Source organism: Lepisosteus platostomus, chromosome 8 (genome assembly GCF_059453375.1).
Source record: "Lepisosteus platostomus isolate fLepPlt1 chromosome 8, fLepPlt1.hap1, whole genome shotgun sequence".
Lineage (NCBI taxonomy): Eukaryota > Metazoa > Chordata > Actinopteri > Semionotiformes > Lepisosteidae > Lepisosteus > Lepisosteus platostomus.
In genome coordinates, this window is record NC_142618.1 from 19,727,112 (window position 1) to 19,741,792 (window position 14,681).

Sequence of the window (14,681 nt, forward strand, 5' to 3'; positions counted from 1 at the left end):
ATGGAACAAGCAGAAAATATCGCTGTTGTAGGCATTGGATGCAATTTTCCAGGAGGTCAGAATTATTACATTTTTTGATTGCCTAATTTATATTTACCATACATATAATTGTTTTAAGAAATCTATGACCTATTGGCTTTTTTGTTGTTTTTTATTAGATACACTGACAAAAACAATATAGCCTTATCTCAGCTTAATTTTATATGAATTGTAGATGATAAAGCTGAAGCCAAAGTAGCAAACAATCCATAACTTCTGAATATTATTGATCTCTTTTTTTGTGTTTCATTCCTCTTTAGTAAGTTTAATTTTAGCATTTAGCACTGGACTTTGGACTTTTGTGTAGCTGTTTTTTTCATAGAACATTTTCTGGTTCTTGGATGGAAGAATACCTAATACCATCATTTATAAAACAATATGACCAATCACAGGTATAGATCTAATAGGGGACATCAAAATCAAATGAGCAAGAACATCATTACTTTTCTACTATTTATGTACATGCTTAGTCTTTTTCGTAATGTATAGATAGGGAAACATCTGAATGTTACTTTTATAGAGCATTACACATTTATAAGGCCACCCATATACAGTAGATATCTAAAAGGGTGTAGTTTTGGAAGTTGAGAGGAAAACAAGAATTATGCTAAATCACTGATGAGTGAAGATTCAGATCGAACTATTTCATTTTGGAAGTTGAAAGGAAAACAAGAATTATGCTAAATCACTGATGAGTGAAGATTCAGATTGAACTATTTCATACTTCAGTAATATACAACATATCAGCTGAAAAGGAATTTCTCATCTCAGAATTCCAGAAATGGTGTTGGGAAGGTGTCAAATTGTAATTTCTCGATTTCTCTAACTTCTCTCTCTTACAATATTCACCTGCTGTCCACAACTGTGCACAAATCTTTTCTCTCACACCTACCTCCTCCCCACTGTCACCCTTGCAGCAGCCTGGTTCATTCCTAAAATGAGTTCTTTTTTGCCGTTTTGACCTTATAGCTAGAACTTGCGTTTCCTATCTCCTGCCATCAGGAGAGTTAACACCACATACTAAAATATTGAATACACTATACCTTTATAGATGTTATCTTATTGTGTTAATTGGAATTTAACAGAACTACTGAAATCTAAGTAGTATAATGACTATTATATTTGTGTTATGTGCTAACATAGCTAACATATTCAGTCCCATGTTGCATGCTTTGCGTATCTTATTTACATTATATCAGGGAACCTGTTGGAACTGATGAATTTGAAAAACAAATTTACAAATGTTATAGAAACTAAAGTGAAAAGAGAAAAAAGAAAATCCAATCATCTGCATTGCTTATCCAATCTATTATTTTACAGGCGAGGGAATAGACAACTTCTGGAAGGTTCTTCTGGAGGGAAGGAACTGTGCAGTGGAGATCCCGAATGAGAGGTTCAACAGCAAGTCCTGGAACGATCCTGATGACAGCAAGGCAGGAAAATCACAGACTGCTAAAGCTGCTCTCATCGATGGGTAAGAGAGTCTGTCACAGGGCCTAATACTAGGTCTTCAACCCCTTTGTTTAGTCATGTTTGTCTGAAATTTTTAGCTTTCCCCAATTAATAAGATTTACATCTGTGCTGCACCAAAGGTAAAATTGTCCACCTAAAGAACTTTGTGTTTCTTTTCTTTTAAATTTACCTGTTCCTTTGCAGCTTACACATGCTGACGCCACTCTGTACTCGAACATCTAATAATATTTCTGTTGCCTTCAAAATAGATCCAAAACTAGTCAATGTCTCTGAGTATAATCCATTGGAATGTTTCTGAGAAATTGACACTGATAATTGATATACTCAGGCATACCAATATTCAAACCAGACCACTATAACCTGGGTCCATCCTGAAACCACCAGTGATACCCACAAACGGAGGCACCACATAGTTTGCTGGGCTCTCACCCCAACTAGATGACACCATTCAAAAATAAAATGACAGGGACACAGTGACATAACAATGAGTAACCTGCAAGGTGGATTTGCCACTTTATCAGAGAATGTCAAAACCAATCACCATTTATGAGAATGCAGCTTAAAAGTGGATACATCCCACAAGATCCTGGCTTCTTTAGAACAAACTGATCGTGTGTCTACAAACAATGGTGTCTTATGCTGAACCACTATAGCACAATACCTTAGCTTTAAGAAACTGTCATGCTAAGAGAGACAATGTACAGAAATATACTGTAATTCTGCTCAATACTTTCTTGTAATCTGGAGACATTTTGTGATGCTTCCAACCATAATTTCACCTAATCACTGAAAATAAACAGTTGAACATTTGTAGACATAGATTATACAGTGGTATTTCATATATATAGTGGGACATTTGTAGACATATATGAATATAAAGACATATTGCTCCATTGCAGGACCCAACTTAATTAAACAAATTGCTAAACAATTAATTTCTTCCCTCTGTCTTTACCAAAAAAGAATAGCACCCAGTAGACAAAGATAAAATGAGCTCTCAGCTCATTTCTGTCTCAGTGGAGTTTTCAGACCTCATTAAAAACATCACCTGGGCAGACTTGTTAAGTTTTAATCATGAATTGGTATAGAACATTCAATATTTACATTTTTACACTCAGGAATTAAACTATTAATTAATTCTGTGTTTTTACTGTTTGATATTATGTGAATTCTTGACAATAATTTAATATTTATTTGTCCTCCTCAAGTTTATGACTGATTTTTATATTTTAAAGCAGATCTTACAAGATTGACTGACACTTACCCTTTTATTACTTGACATACTCAACATTGTATTGGTTAGGTTTTGGAAACCCTGAGTGTGCGACCAGATATTTGAGTGTGTTACGAGAGTCAGATTTATATTTACAGTGAGGATGGCAATTTCAGACAAAATACTGCATTCCTCAGAAGGCTGTGGGGAAAATCCTGCTGCCTTTAGTCACCTGATATGTCGGAAGAAAGACATTTGGTCAGGTGATGCTGGGGAAACTGGGGCTTCCAAGGGAGATGATGAGAGGAAGAAAGAGCAGTGGGAGAGAGGACATCGTTTTCGTCTTTACAGAAGTAAATTATTACCTAATTTGAACAGAATATATATTTAAGGTCTGGCTCATACAAGCAGTCAAACCAAAGCTTAATTATTAAGTTAGCCTCTATATAATTTAATCATGGTGTCATGGTGAAGTTTTTCAAAGAAAATTGTTATTTTTCAACTGTTACAGTAACCTATGTGGCATATTTAAATATAAATTACCCAACATTAATAGTTTTCCCCTTAAAGGTGAGGTCCTTTTATCTTAATATTCAATATTGATTATTTTCCAATATTGTATATTCAATATATGACCATTTTTATCCTATGAAGGAACAAGTAATAGGTTTATTCCATGCTGAAAAGAGAAGAGAGAAAACACAACGTATCAGCTGTGTAGCCTTCTTCAGCTGTGGGCCGATACGTTGTGTTTTCTCTCTTCTCTTTTCAGCACAGAATAAACCTATTGTTCCTTTGCAGACTATGCATGGTGACGCAGCTACCCACCTGAACTATTTTTATGTCTTACAACTTCCAGGTTCAACGCATTCGACCACAAGCCCACGTAGATGATACATGTATGTTTTTCGTGTTTTCCTCCGTTTAAAGGGAGCAGCAGAGACGTAGATATAGATGTATGTTTCTGGTGTATTTCTTGTTTGTGAACATATACACATGCACGATACTTACATAAACACACCTCATAATAAAAGAGCAAAGCAGTAAGTAGCAGGAGTTAAAGGACGTTGGGATCCGAGAATAGCCCTGATTGAGCTCAGTGCTTAAGTCCACCCCGTGGCAAAAGCAGCAATGCTGGCATTCTGGGGATGGTGAATTAGTGATCAAGGAAGGGAGTTCTCGAGGTCTCGTTCCTTGCCTGTGAACAGTACTGTGTAAGTCCTCCCTAAAGACTCTGAGAGGTATTTAGATCTGGAGGTAACAGACGCCCATAGTTGAATAAGTGCAGGAATGTACAGGGTTTCAAAAGTGAAAGCAGCCTCCTACTGTATGAGCTGTTACCTCACACACGACAAAGTAACTCTTAAAGAGACCGAACATGTGTGCTAACTGATGGTCTGAGAAAGTATTGTAAGGGTCTGTTTATATATCGGAAAAGTGTAAGTTGACGGAAAAGATGGAAAAATATGGGAAAAGCTGAGTTTGTCAGAGGGAGTTTGGGGCGAAGATGCCTGTAAACAAAGCATATGGGTATTGGCAAAAGCACAAGGATGTAGCTGCCACCCTGGTGCACGGCCGGCACCAGTGGTGGCAGATACATGAGGAAAAAAAGAAAGAAATTGGAATGCGATTACCAAAAATGTGTTTACGGGAGAAAAAAAAACCCCGAAAGAAATAAATGAAAGAAAAGATACTTTAAGTCGCTACAAAAGAGTATGATCAAAAGCGAAAATAGGCAGTACAGGAGAATCAGAAACTAAAGGAAGAATTAGACAAACAGTTTTTGTATTTATATACAATAAGTTGTAATAGTTGAAAGAAAAGTTGGATTTATTCGAATGTCTCGAAACCAGACATGCTGAAAGGCTGTAGGTTTAGAATCATGACTGGGGATAACACCACTGTGAGATTTGCAGAACTGAATAATCTCCACCGACAGATAGGGAGAAATATGTACAAGAAGGTGTGAGCAGTTTACATAGGGTATATTCCACAGAAATTGGATAAATCTTAGAAACAAAATAGACAGGCTGACAGAGAAGAACAGTGAAAAATCTATCACCCTTCTAAGAGCTCTGTCTGGGGAGAATAAACAGTCTTGTGAGAGATCTATTTACCTAACGATTAGATCCTGTAAATCCCTTGTAGCCTCCCTAAGGCTGTCCCAGTCCAGTGCATAAAAGGAGTTAAACCTAAAATGTACTGTAAATGGGGTGTCGGTGTTTCTGTTATGGGATACTGGAGCACTACTGTCATGCTTGCTTCACTCCTCTGTTCAACAGTGTGCTATATTCATCAATTTCCCTACGGGATAAATAAACTATTATCTATCTATCTATAGAGTGCTATAGGTGGGGAGACGGCAGGAGGCCACAGGAGTATTGGGGCAGCAAATTTTACTTGCTGAGTACCAGATTTTAACATTCACATGCACCCCGAATGTGGGTGGTTTTATCCCAGATCTATTTGGTTTGAATATTATGCATTACAAGGAATGACTATCCAGAACAGGGTATCACGTAGCTTCAACTGACTGTGATCACTCAGTATGTTGATGGTATTCTGAGGGCTTCCCCTGATGAGGAAACCCACAAGTCTGAGTTGCTTCAGGCTTAGAGTGTCTAATATTAAGCAGTTATGATAAGGCCCTTTTGTGTCTAGTATTGTGTAATTTTAACAGGGCCTGGGTGCAATGTTTTTACGGGGTGAGCACAACTTTTAACAGATCTGCTTAAGGGGGGAGTGAAGTACAAGGACAAGATTGCCTTGGTTCCAGCAGCAAAAGCCGCCTGTAATAATTTGAAACAAGCTCCCTTACAGGTGCTGAGGCTGGGGTTTCCTCAGATGGATCAACCATTCCTTTGTATGTAAGTGTGGAAAAAGGGTTCTGGGCAGCTGTGCTGACACAGGAGCATGGAGGTAGGCACTATTATACCATTAGATGCTGTAGCCAAAAGGTGGGGGACCGTGAAAATTAAAGAAAATGTTATACTGTTTACTGATGGGTCCTCTCTGATGCATGAGGGAGAACAGAGAACAGGCTGAGCTGTTACAACAGAATTCGAGGTGCTAACAATCGGAAAAATGCTCTGATGGAAGATTGTAAAAAGAAAGATGTTAAAGGGTTACTGTATATGTATATAATGTATGTATTTGTTGCATGTAGGCCACAATTCTGGATGGCTATGGAGAAATAGGATTCTCTCACAACGGCAGGGACTCCAGTTAAGAATACTGGGCTTGTATCTGAACTGATTTGTAGTTTTACAGCTGCCAACTGAAGCAGCTGGAATAAGGTGTAAATAACACAATAAATAAAGAATTCCAGTAACTCAAGGTAACAACCGTGCAGATGCAGATGCCAGGCGAGCGGCACTGGGAGAGCAGGAGTCTGAGACTCCTTTGAAACCTCTACTGGGGAAAAGGGAGAATTCAGGTTGAGGCCTTTAATAGATGTGGTTAGAAAAAATGTGAAAAGAATGTGGGGTTGTATGATGATGGGGTGTGGGCTGGCGGATACCCAGGTTTATGACAAAGATGATCCCGTGGTGCGGACTGCCCTTCCCCTTGGATACTGATCTAGGGACATACTACACTGGGAAGGTGTGCCAGGCTGTAATCGCCTCACTAGGGGTGAGGTGGAAGTTACATTGCCCCCATCACCCACAGTCTGAAAGACCAACTAAGGAAATATCAACTGAAGGAACACCGTAGGTAGATGCTCTTTGCGGGCTGGAACAAACGGAACTGTGAGACTGAGCCCATTTGAGATCATCACGGGCAGCCAAAGACACTCCCTGGAGGCCAAGTTTGGCTAACGGACTGTTGAATTTACTAACTCTCTATTACAGTATTGAATTGCATGGTAAGTTCGTTTTGAAGAGCTTTTTGCCGTCAGAGACGTTGCCCGGAGGTCACTACGAGGAAGTAGCTCTTCTTGACCCACTGCAAAGACTAGCTGGCACTAGCTGGGGTGCAAATTTCACCGTCTTACGCACCTCTGTGCTTTCTCTGGCCTTCTTGGTAGCTGAGTACTGCTCTCCTGCCTGGCACAACAGTAACCACACGAAGAAGGTAGACACAGCCCTGAACAACAGCATGCGCATTATAACCGGGTGCATTAGATCTATGCCCACTGAATTGCTACCGATTCTCAGCGGCATCTCTCCACCTAACCTTCGCAGAGAAGCAAGTTGCGTCAACCTTGCACTGAAAGCCTCGGATGACTCCAACCACCTGCTGCATGATGCCATCTGCAACCAGAACACCACAATCCTCCGATTAGAAAACCGGCACTCACCTTCTAACACAATGAGGTGCCTCAAGAAAGAAGCAAACAACAACAATGGCACTAATTGGGCTAACAAAAAGTGGTAAGACGCGTGGAATAATAACAACCACAGACTGAAACAATTTATTGACAAAGTATCCAACAAACCCGCTGGAAATGACCTACCCAGTCAAGCCTGGGTCAAGCTGAACCGACTAAGAACTGGACATGGCCGTTTCTGGGCCACCCTACACAATTGGGGTCTCACTGATGACCCAATCTGCAAATGCGGAGACGGCAAGGAGCAGACGGCCGACCACATCCTATACTCCTGCCCTCGCTTCAGATGCCCCGGCAACTTTATCGATTTGGATGATGCCAGCCGCGACTGGCTGAGGCACCTGACTGTGACAATATAACTATGTAACTTCTGCATGTTAAGCTCATACGAATATATATATACAGTATTGTAGGTTTGTTAACTGAAGTGGTGCACAGGGCTCGTGAACAGGTGCTGGATGCTTGGGGACCTCCAGTAGAGGGGAGACACGACCGGATACCTGGCGGGTGGGTGTAGGTGAAGAAGAGATACCCTCCCAGACGTTGCAATCCTGCTGGGAGGGACCATATCAAGTGCCACTAACTACTGACTGTGTCATCTGAGTGACAGGATGAGATCGCTGGATCCATGCATCGCACTTTCACCGAGCCACTGCACCAGAGACTGAGTGAACAGAAAGTTGTTACCGTTTCTGTGTCTGATGCGTCCTAAGGTGGACCAACAGTGCGCTTGTTAGGCCTGAGGAGCATTACTGGGGATATGGTATCAATACAGTCTGGTGTTGGCATATCTATCAGCCAAAAAATGATAATCAGAGTTGGGTCAATATTGCTATTCCAAGATCCTGACGATAGATCTCCATATGGCTGAGGTCTGCGTTTGGGTCCTGGGGTAGGACTTTATTTATTTGTAGGATTAGGATTGTTTTATATGTATAATTGTAACTTTCACTTGTACAAAAACATCAATCACATCTTGTTGTAACCATGGAACGCACAATGCCATGGCAATGCATCCCTGTTCACCTAGAAAGGAAAGATCTGCCCTGACATTGTATGGGTAAAAAATAGGTAGTTCTGACGTATGCCATATTTTATATGCGGGAAATGAAGTAAAAGTAACGATGGGGTTTAAATTAAGTCCTTTCTGCTTGAAGATTAGACTTCTAAGCAACAGGAGTTTATGGCAGTTAGGGGGTTAACTGATAAGGATTCCAGATGCGAGCTAGGAGAGCTAGGGAACCCCCTGGGGACTTAATCTCTGACCATTTGGCCAAAAAGCTGTAAACTGGCCAAACAAGTGACCTCCCCCCTTTACCATAATAACAGTGACATCAGAAGCCGAAAGGAAAGGATATATAAACCTAAAGTTTGTACCAGCACTTTGAACAATACTTCGGTTTTGTTGTTTCTTGTGGGAAACAAGACTTCGGCTTTATTATTCCTTGCATGCAATAAACTCTTCTGTTTAACTTCATCTCGGGATCCAGAACCTTATTCTTTCTGTTACAACAGCCCTTACCAATCATGGCCTCCTAATAATTCCCATCTATGAAGTGGCTTCATTACTCTGCTCTCCTCCCCACTGATAGCTGATGTGAGGTGAGCGTTCTGGCGCACTATGGCTGCCGTCGCATCATCCAGGTGCGGCTGCACATTAGTGGTGGTGGAGGGGAGTCCCAATTAGCTGTAAAGCGCTTTGAGTGGAGTGTCCAGAAAAGCGCTATATTAGTGTAAGCAATTAGTATTATTATTAACTTGGACGAGAGCTCCTAAAGGAGAGACCAATACCGGGCAGTGAGCAGAGGGTAATGCGAGTTTTAGTATTACGGGAGGTGAGAGGTGCAGTGATTAGTGAAGTGCTGTGAGTGGTTGATGGGTCAGAACGATGCTGTCTGCTAGAAGTGCTCAGGGGTTGAGTGCGAGGAGAGTGAGGACGTTTCCGCGTTGGAATCTGGTTAGTTGTGGGCGTGACAGTAATACTAACATCTTATTTGGAACTGAAGCATCCCAGAGTTAATATACACAAAAAATAGCACACTGTAGTAAAAAACTGTCATCATTAGAAATAATAAAAAGAGATTTAAACATTCATTAATAATTAAACAAAAAAATCACACATAACATGTATTAGTAACTTAATACTTTCCAATATTATTATAAGTATAAATATTAACAACCAATCAGTTATTACTGACCTGTAAATAAACATATATTTAGAGGAGATCATTAGTTTAGAAAATACAATACAATTTGTAAGGACAGGGGTCAGACCTCTCACAACACTGCATAGGCTATTAAAAAGATATTTCAAGAAAGCGCTGCAGATAATAAATAAACTGGGAAAAAAAACTTGTGAAGAATAATTTTAGAGGATGGGGCAATTAGAAGTCACAGACAAAGAAATCTGAGTGGGTAACAGTACTTCAGAATATTAATTAGTAAGTAATCTAAACAGGAACAAACAGAACGCAATAGTAGGAATACAGAAGTCAAAACTACATTTAAACTATATTGGTGGAGCAATCTTCAGGCAGTGTGGAATTAACCTCTACTTGTTCCTTTGCACCTGTACACTGAGAGCTCTGCACTCAGAATTTAAAGGTTCAAACATTCTTTCCTTTTAGAATTTTTTATTGATTGTATATTGTTTAGAATATTTATTATTATTATTGTTGTTCAACCTTGTTTCTTTCTTTATTCCACAAAAGTTTTTTTTGCTCCTTTTGTTTATTGTGTTTCTATCTTACAGCAATTTCTATCATGTTTGATTTCCCCTGTTGGTAGACCTTGCTGATTTCTTTTTCACTTAGGTCTCATGAACAGAGATTACGAAGGACTTTTAAGCAACAGTCCCACCACAATAAACCACTACAATGGCACAGGGACAGCAATGAGCATCGCCGCCAATCAGATTTCCTACACCTTCAACTTCACGGGGCCCTCGTTCGCCATCGACAGCGCCTGCTCCTCTTCCCTCGTGGCTCTTCACTCTGCCTGCCAGGCCATCAGACAAGGTAATCGCTCGAAGAAAGAGGAGACACAATGGCAGGTGAAGGGAGATGGCTGTTCTCTGTGGATAAGTTGAAGACAAAAAGCTGATTATTCTAGATTCTAGGAACCTACAGTCCTAGTTTTAGTTTGGTGAAATGTATGTAGTCACCAACTCCAGCTGTGCTAGGAAATGCAGAGAATGATACTGGAGCCAATGCAGGAATACAAGAGAGATATGCAAAGGGAAGGATACAAGACTTATAAACACAGGCAAGCAGAAATGTACAAGTAAGGATTCTCTATTAATTGTCAAAAATGTGTTTGTTTTCATGCAATCTTTGTATGAAATCTTTAGCTTTATTGCTCACATGACATAAAGAAACATATTGCCTAGAGAACCGGCTATATTTACAAACAAAATGAGAAAGGCAACAGGCTATTTCAGCTTATTGAGACCCATTTTAGCCTTGAGTCGAAGTTGCTGCTCGATTCTGTAATGTATTTATGTCTAGAAAGTTCTTGAAAAATGAACAGCTATTATCTGACTTTCAATCTTTGACCCTCATGAGTAAAATGATAGTTAAAACAACAAGTTCTATTACATATACTGTATATACTTTTTCTTTCCAATATTTGACCATGATTATAATCTCTTTATGGAGTATCAGTTCCACTCCCCTATAAAATAGGCGTACTGTATCTGAAGTATTTAATAACTTTTTATGTATGTATTTCCTTTGTATTTACTGTATCGGGCTCAATTCATTTCATAGGATATCTGATTATTGTTTTCTAGGGGACTGCGAAATGGCGATTTGTGGAGGTGTCAGCTGCATTATTGAGCCACGAGTGTTTGTCGTCCTCAGCAAAGCAAAAATGATTTCGCCTGAAGGCACCAGCAAGCCCTTCTCCAGCAAAGCAGATGGCTATGGAAGAGGGGAGGGCTGTGGGATTGTCTTACTGAAGCCCCTCCAAAAGGTGAGTTGGTCCCACGCTCCCTGAATAAACCCGCTGTGATTAAGCTGCTGATTAATTTCATGTGTTTTACTGACCTGTTTTACATTTGCTTTAAAGGTGAAGGGGTGCACAGTAGAATTTAACTGGATGTTATTCAGATTAAATTTTTAAAAAGGCTACAATTATAAGATAAAAAATTAAAAGCTAAAATTCTAGGCTCTCTAATGACTCAATCAAGTGTAGGTTAAGCTTTAAAATCCAGAAATTTGCTGATCAAAGATACAGTAGCTGATTAGTTTCCCATATACCACTGGGGTTTGTGTTCATAGGAATTTTTCACTTCACGTAACCCCTGGCTTCTGAATAATATTCCTAGTTTACTTGATTACAATTTGCATGATACCATCTACAGTGTCTGAATTAATTGTCTCTTTTATACTAACAGTCCTTAATATAGAAAATTGTATTTCCACTGCCTGAGGCTCTTTACTGACTTTGCAATTAGTGAACAAGGCAAAGGAACAAGTAAATATTTATTCCGTGCTGAAAAGAGAAGAAATCTTTCTAATGTGGAGCCTTCTTCTTCCTTCCGTTTTACTTAATAGTTAATGCTTCTTTCACTGTTGTTATAATGATAGAACCTTTAATTTTTATTTACAATTCCTACTACATTATACTGTATCTTTCCATCTCTCTCAGCCTAATTTCCCTGGAAATGTTTACAATGGAGGTGTATTACAATGTTTATAATAAAGGTGTAACAATATAATGTTTTAGAAACAGTGCTATAATCATATATATGATTATATATACTTGTAGCAATTATAGGAACACAGAAAGTTGAATAATGAATACAAATTGTGCTTTTTTAGTACACGAATTGAAAAGAAAAATGTTTTCCTCCAAACAGAACTTTATCTTTTCTTTATTAAACTGCTCATTTAAACTAATATGCCTGGTTCCTATTTGTGTTAACAGGCTAAGAGGGATTTTGACCACGTGTGGGGCATCGTAAGCAGCACTGCTGTAAATCAAGATGGCCGCTCTGTCACCCCAATCACCAAGCCATCCATGGCCCAACAGCAAGAGCTCCTTCGCACAATTTACCCTGCACAGATTGACCCATCTCAGGTCCAGTACGTAGAGGCTCATGGGACTGGAACCCCAGTAGGAGATCCCACAGAAGCTGTTAGCATCTACAACGTCATAGCCAAAACCCGACCCCCAGGATCCCCAGCGCTTTGTGTCGGCTCTGTGAAAGGTAACATTGGGCACACCGAGTCTGCAGCGGGGGTGGCAGGGCTCGTCAAGGTCCTGCTGATGATGCGCCATGAAACCATTGTCCCCTCCCTCTTCTATTCTGAGGACAACGCAAGCATCGATGCCAAAGCCCTGAATCTCAAAGTCCCCACTGCAGCAGAGAAGTGGGTAGAGACTGGCCCGCTGGGAAGGGCTGCAGGCATCAATAACTTTGGCTTTGGAGGCACCAACGCTCATGCTGTCATGAAGCAGTACAGACAACAGCAAGATGTTAGGTCAAGAACTCACACTGCGCCCAAACTGTTTGTTCTGTCTGCAACCACAGAAAAATCTCTTAAAACGATGATGGAAGACACAGTCCAAAAGATCAGCAATGACAACACACTCGATCTACAAGCTCTAGCTTATACATCTGCATGTAGAAGGACTCACTTGAGGCACAGATACAGAAGAGCCTTTGTTGCATCTTCTATCAGTAATTTAGTAGAGCAACTTAAATCTGCAACAACCAAGAGCATTGCTCAGTCAAAGTCCAACCCCAGGTTGGTTTTTGTGTTTTGTGGCAATGGAGTTATCTACTGAGGGATGTGCAAGCAGCTATTACAAGAGGAGTGCGGTTTCAGGGAGAAGGTGAAAGAGATAGATGAGATTTTCCACAACTATAAGAGCATGAATCTCCTGGAGAAACTGGACAGTGATTATGACAACGATGATTACTCCAAACCAGATGTTGTCCAGCCACTTCTCTTTGCTGTTCAGGTTGCTATTGCCAGCCTTTTCAAGCACTGGGGTGTCAAAGCAGATGCCATGGTTGGGCACTCTGTGGGAGAGGTGGCTGCTGCACATTGTTCTGGATTGCTGTCCCTGGAGGACGCAGTTAAGGTCATTTACTTCCGCAGTGCTCTTCAGGCCACAGCGACTGGTGGGAAAATGCTTGTGGTCAGTAACATAGGTGTGACAGCCACGTGATGGATCAAATTTTAAGGCCAATTGAAGAGAACATCGGCATGTTGACACAACAACCAATGGAGGTAGAGCTGTTCCCAACTGTGACAGGAAACGTTTGTTCTCCAGGTGATTTTATCACAGTCGAATACTGGGCGAGAAACATTCGAGAGCCAGTAGCTTTTGAGCAGGCAGTGAAATCTGCTGCGAAAGACAAGAGGAATGTAGTTTTTGTAGAAATTGGTCCAAGAAGAGCACTGCAGAGGAATATCTTAGAGACAGTAGGGAATGAGGCCAGGTGTTCTCATCTGTGCAGCCAGACAAAGACCACGAGGCATTGTTTACTGTCACGTCAAAGCTTTTTGAGCTGGGCCTACAGGTCAACTGGGAACAACTTTTTGAAGGATGTGAGACAATACCAACACCATTTACAAGATATCAGTTTGACAGTCTGAAGAAAGAGGTGTACTTTGAGTTGGTAAGGAAGGGCAATGAAACTGTGTCAGCTTCCAATCACCCTGTGCTGATGCAGACCGGCAACGACGACAAAGAATTCAGTTGCAACATTTCAGGAGACTCTGTGTCTATATCTGAACACAAAAACAATGGTGTTGTTATAGTTCCAGGTGCCTTCTATGTTGAAGTGGGATTGGCATCGTTCACGGCCAGTGTGAGACCAAAAGTACCACTCGGGTCACTGCAGCTCACCATTCATTTCCAGAGTCCTTTCATTGTGAGCAAAAACTCACCTGAGATGAAAGTACAGCTCGAACCAACAGGCAATGCAATGATGCGGTAGCCACTTATGCATCTGGGAGAATTGAGCGTAGCACAGAACAAACTATTAAAGAAAAGAAAATCTTACTGGACTTTATCTTCAAAAGATGTCCCTTTGTAGTAAAGTCAGGGGATGTCTACAAAAAACTTTCTCAGGTAGGATTCCAGTATGGGTCGGTTTTCAGAAACCTTGGAGATGTGCATTATGGGGAAGAGTTCAAGGAAGCTCTCACGAGCGTGAAGGTCCCAGATGAAACTGTAAACCAGCTGGATGACTACTGCATACACCCTGTAGTGTTAGACTACTTCTTACAGATGACCGCTGTTGTAGCAGCGAACGGCTGTAAGGCAAGACCTGGGTTTCCTTCAGCCATAGGCAGCCTGACAGTTGTAAAGCCATTGGAGGAGGAAATGATTATGTATTTAAGGACAACCAAAGCAAACTCTGACTATCTTGAGGTGTGTGGTTGCTTCACAAACAAAGAAGGCTGTGTTTTAGTTGAACTTAAACATGTGAGGGTGACATTTAAAAAAAATACATTTTCAGTTTCTGAAGAATACTTCTTTCACAACGAGCTGATGACAATCCCAGAAGATTTCATCTCTAGCCACAAGTCAGTGGCCCTGGTCTTTGCAGACCAGTTAGGAGTGGCCCAGAGAAGTGTAAAGCGACACCTTTCGTCAAACGTTTGA

At 40.7% G+C, this 14,681-nt stretch overlaps 1 protein-coding gene across 1 annotated transcript; it reads left to right on the forward strand.

The window, feature by feature from the left end:
- Window positions 1-14,681, forward strand: LOC148657054 (uncharacterized). Its single transcript, XM_088644414.1, is given in 10 exon segments — window positions 1-55; window positions 1,360-1,513; window positions 6,577-7,098; window positions 7,769-7,779; window positions 9,869-10,072; window positions 10,846-11,027; window positions 11,985-13,221; window positions 13,224-13,505; window positions 13,508-13,993; window positions 13,996-14,681. Coding segments are annotated over 10 exon segments (3,819 nt in total).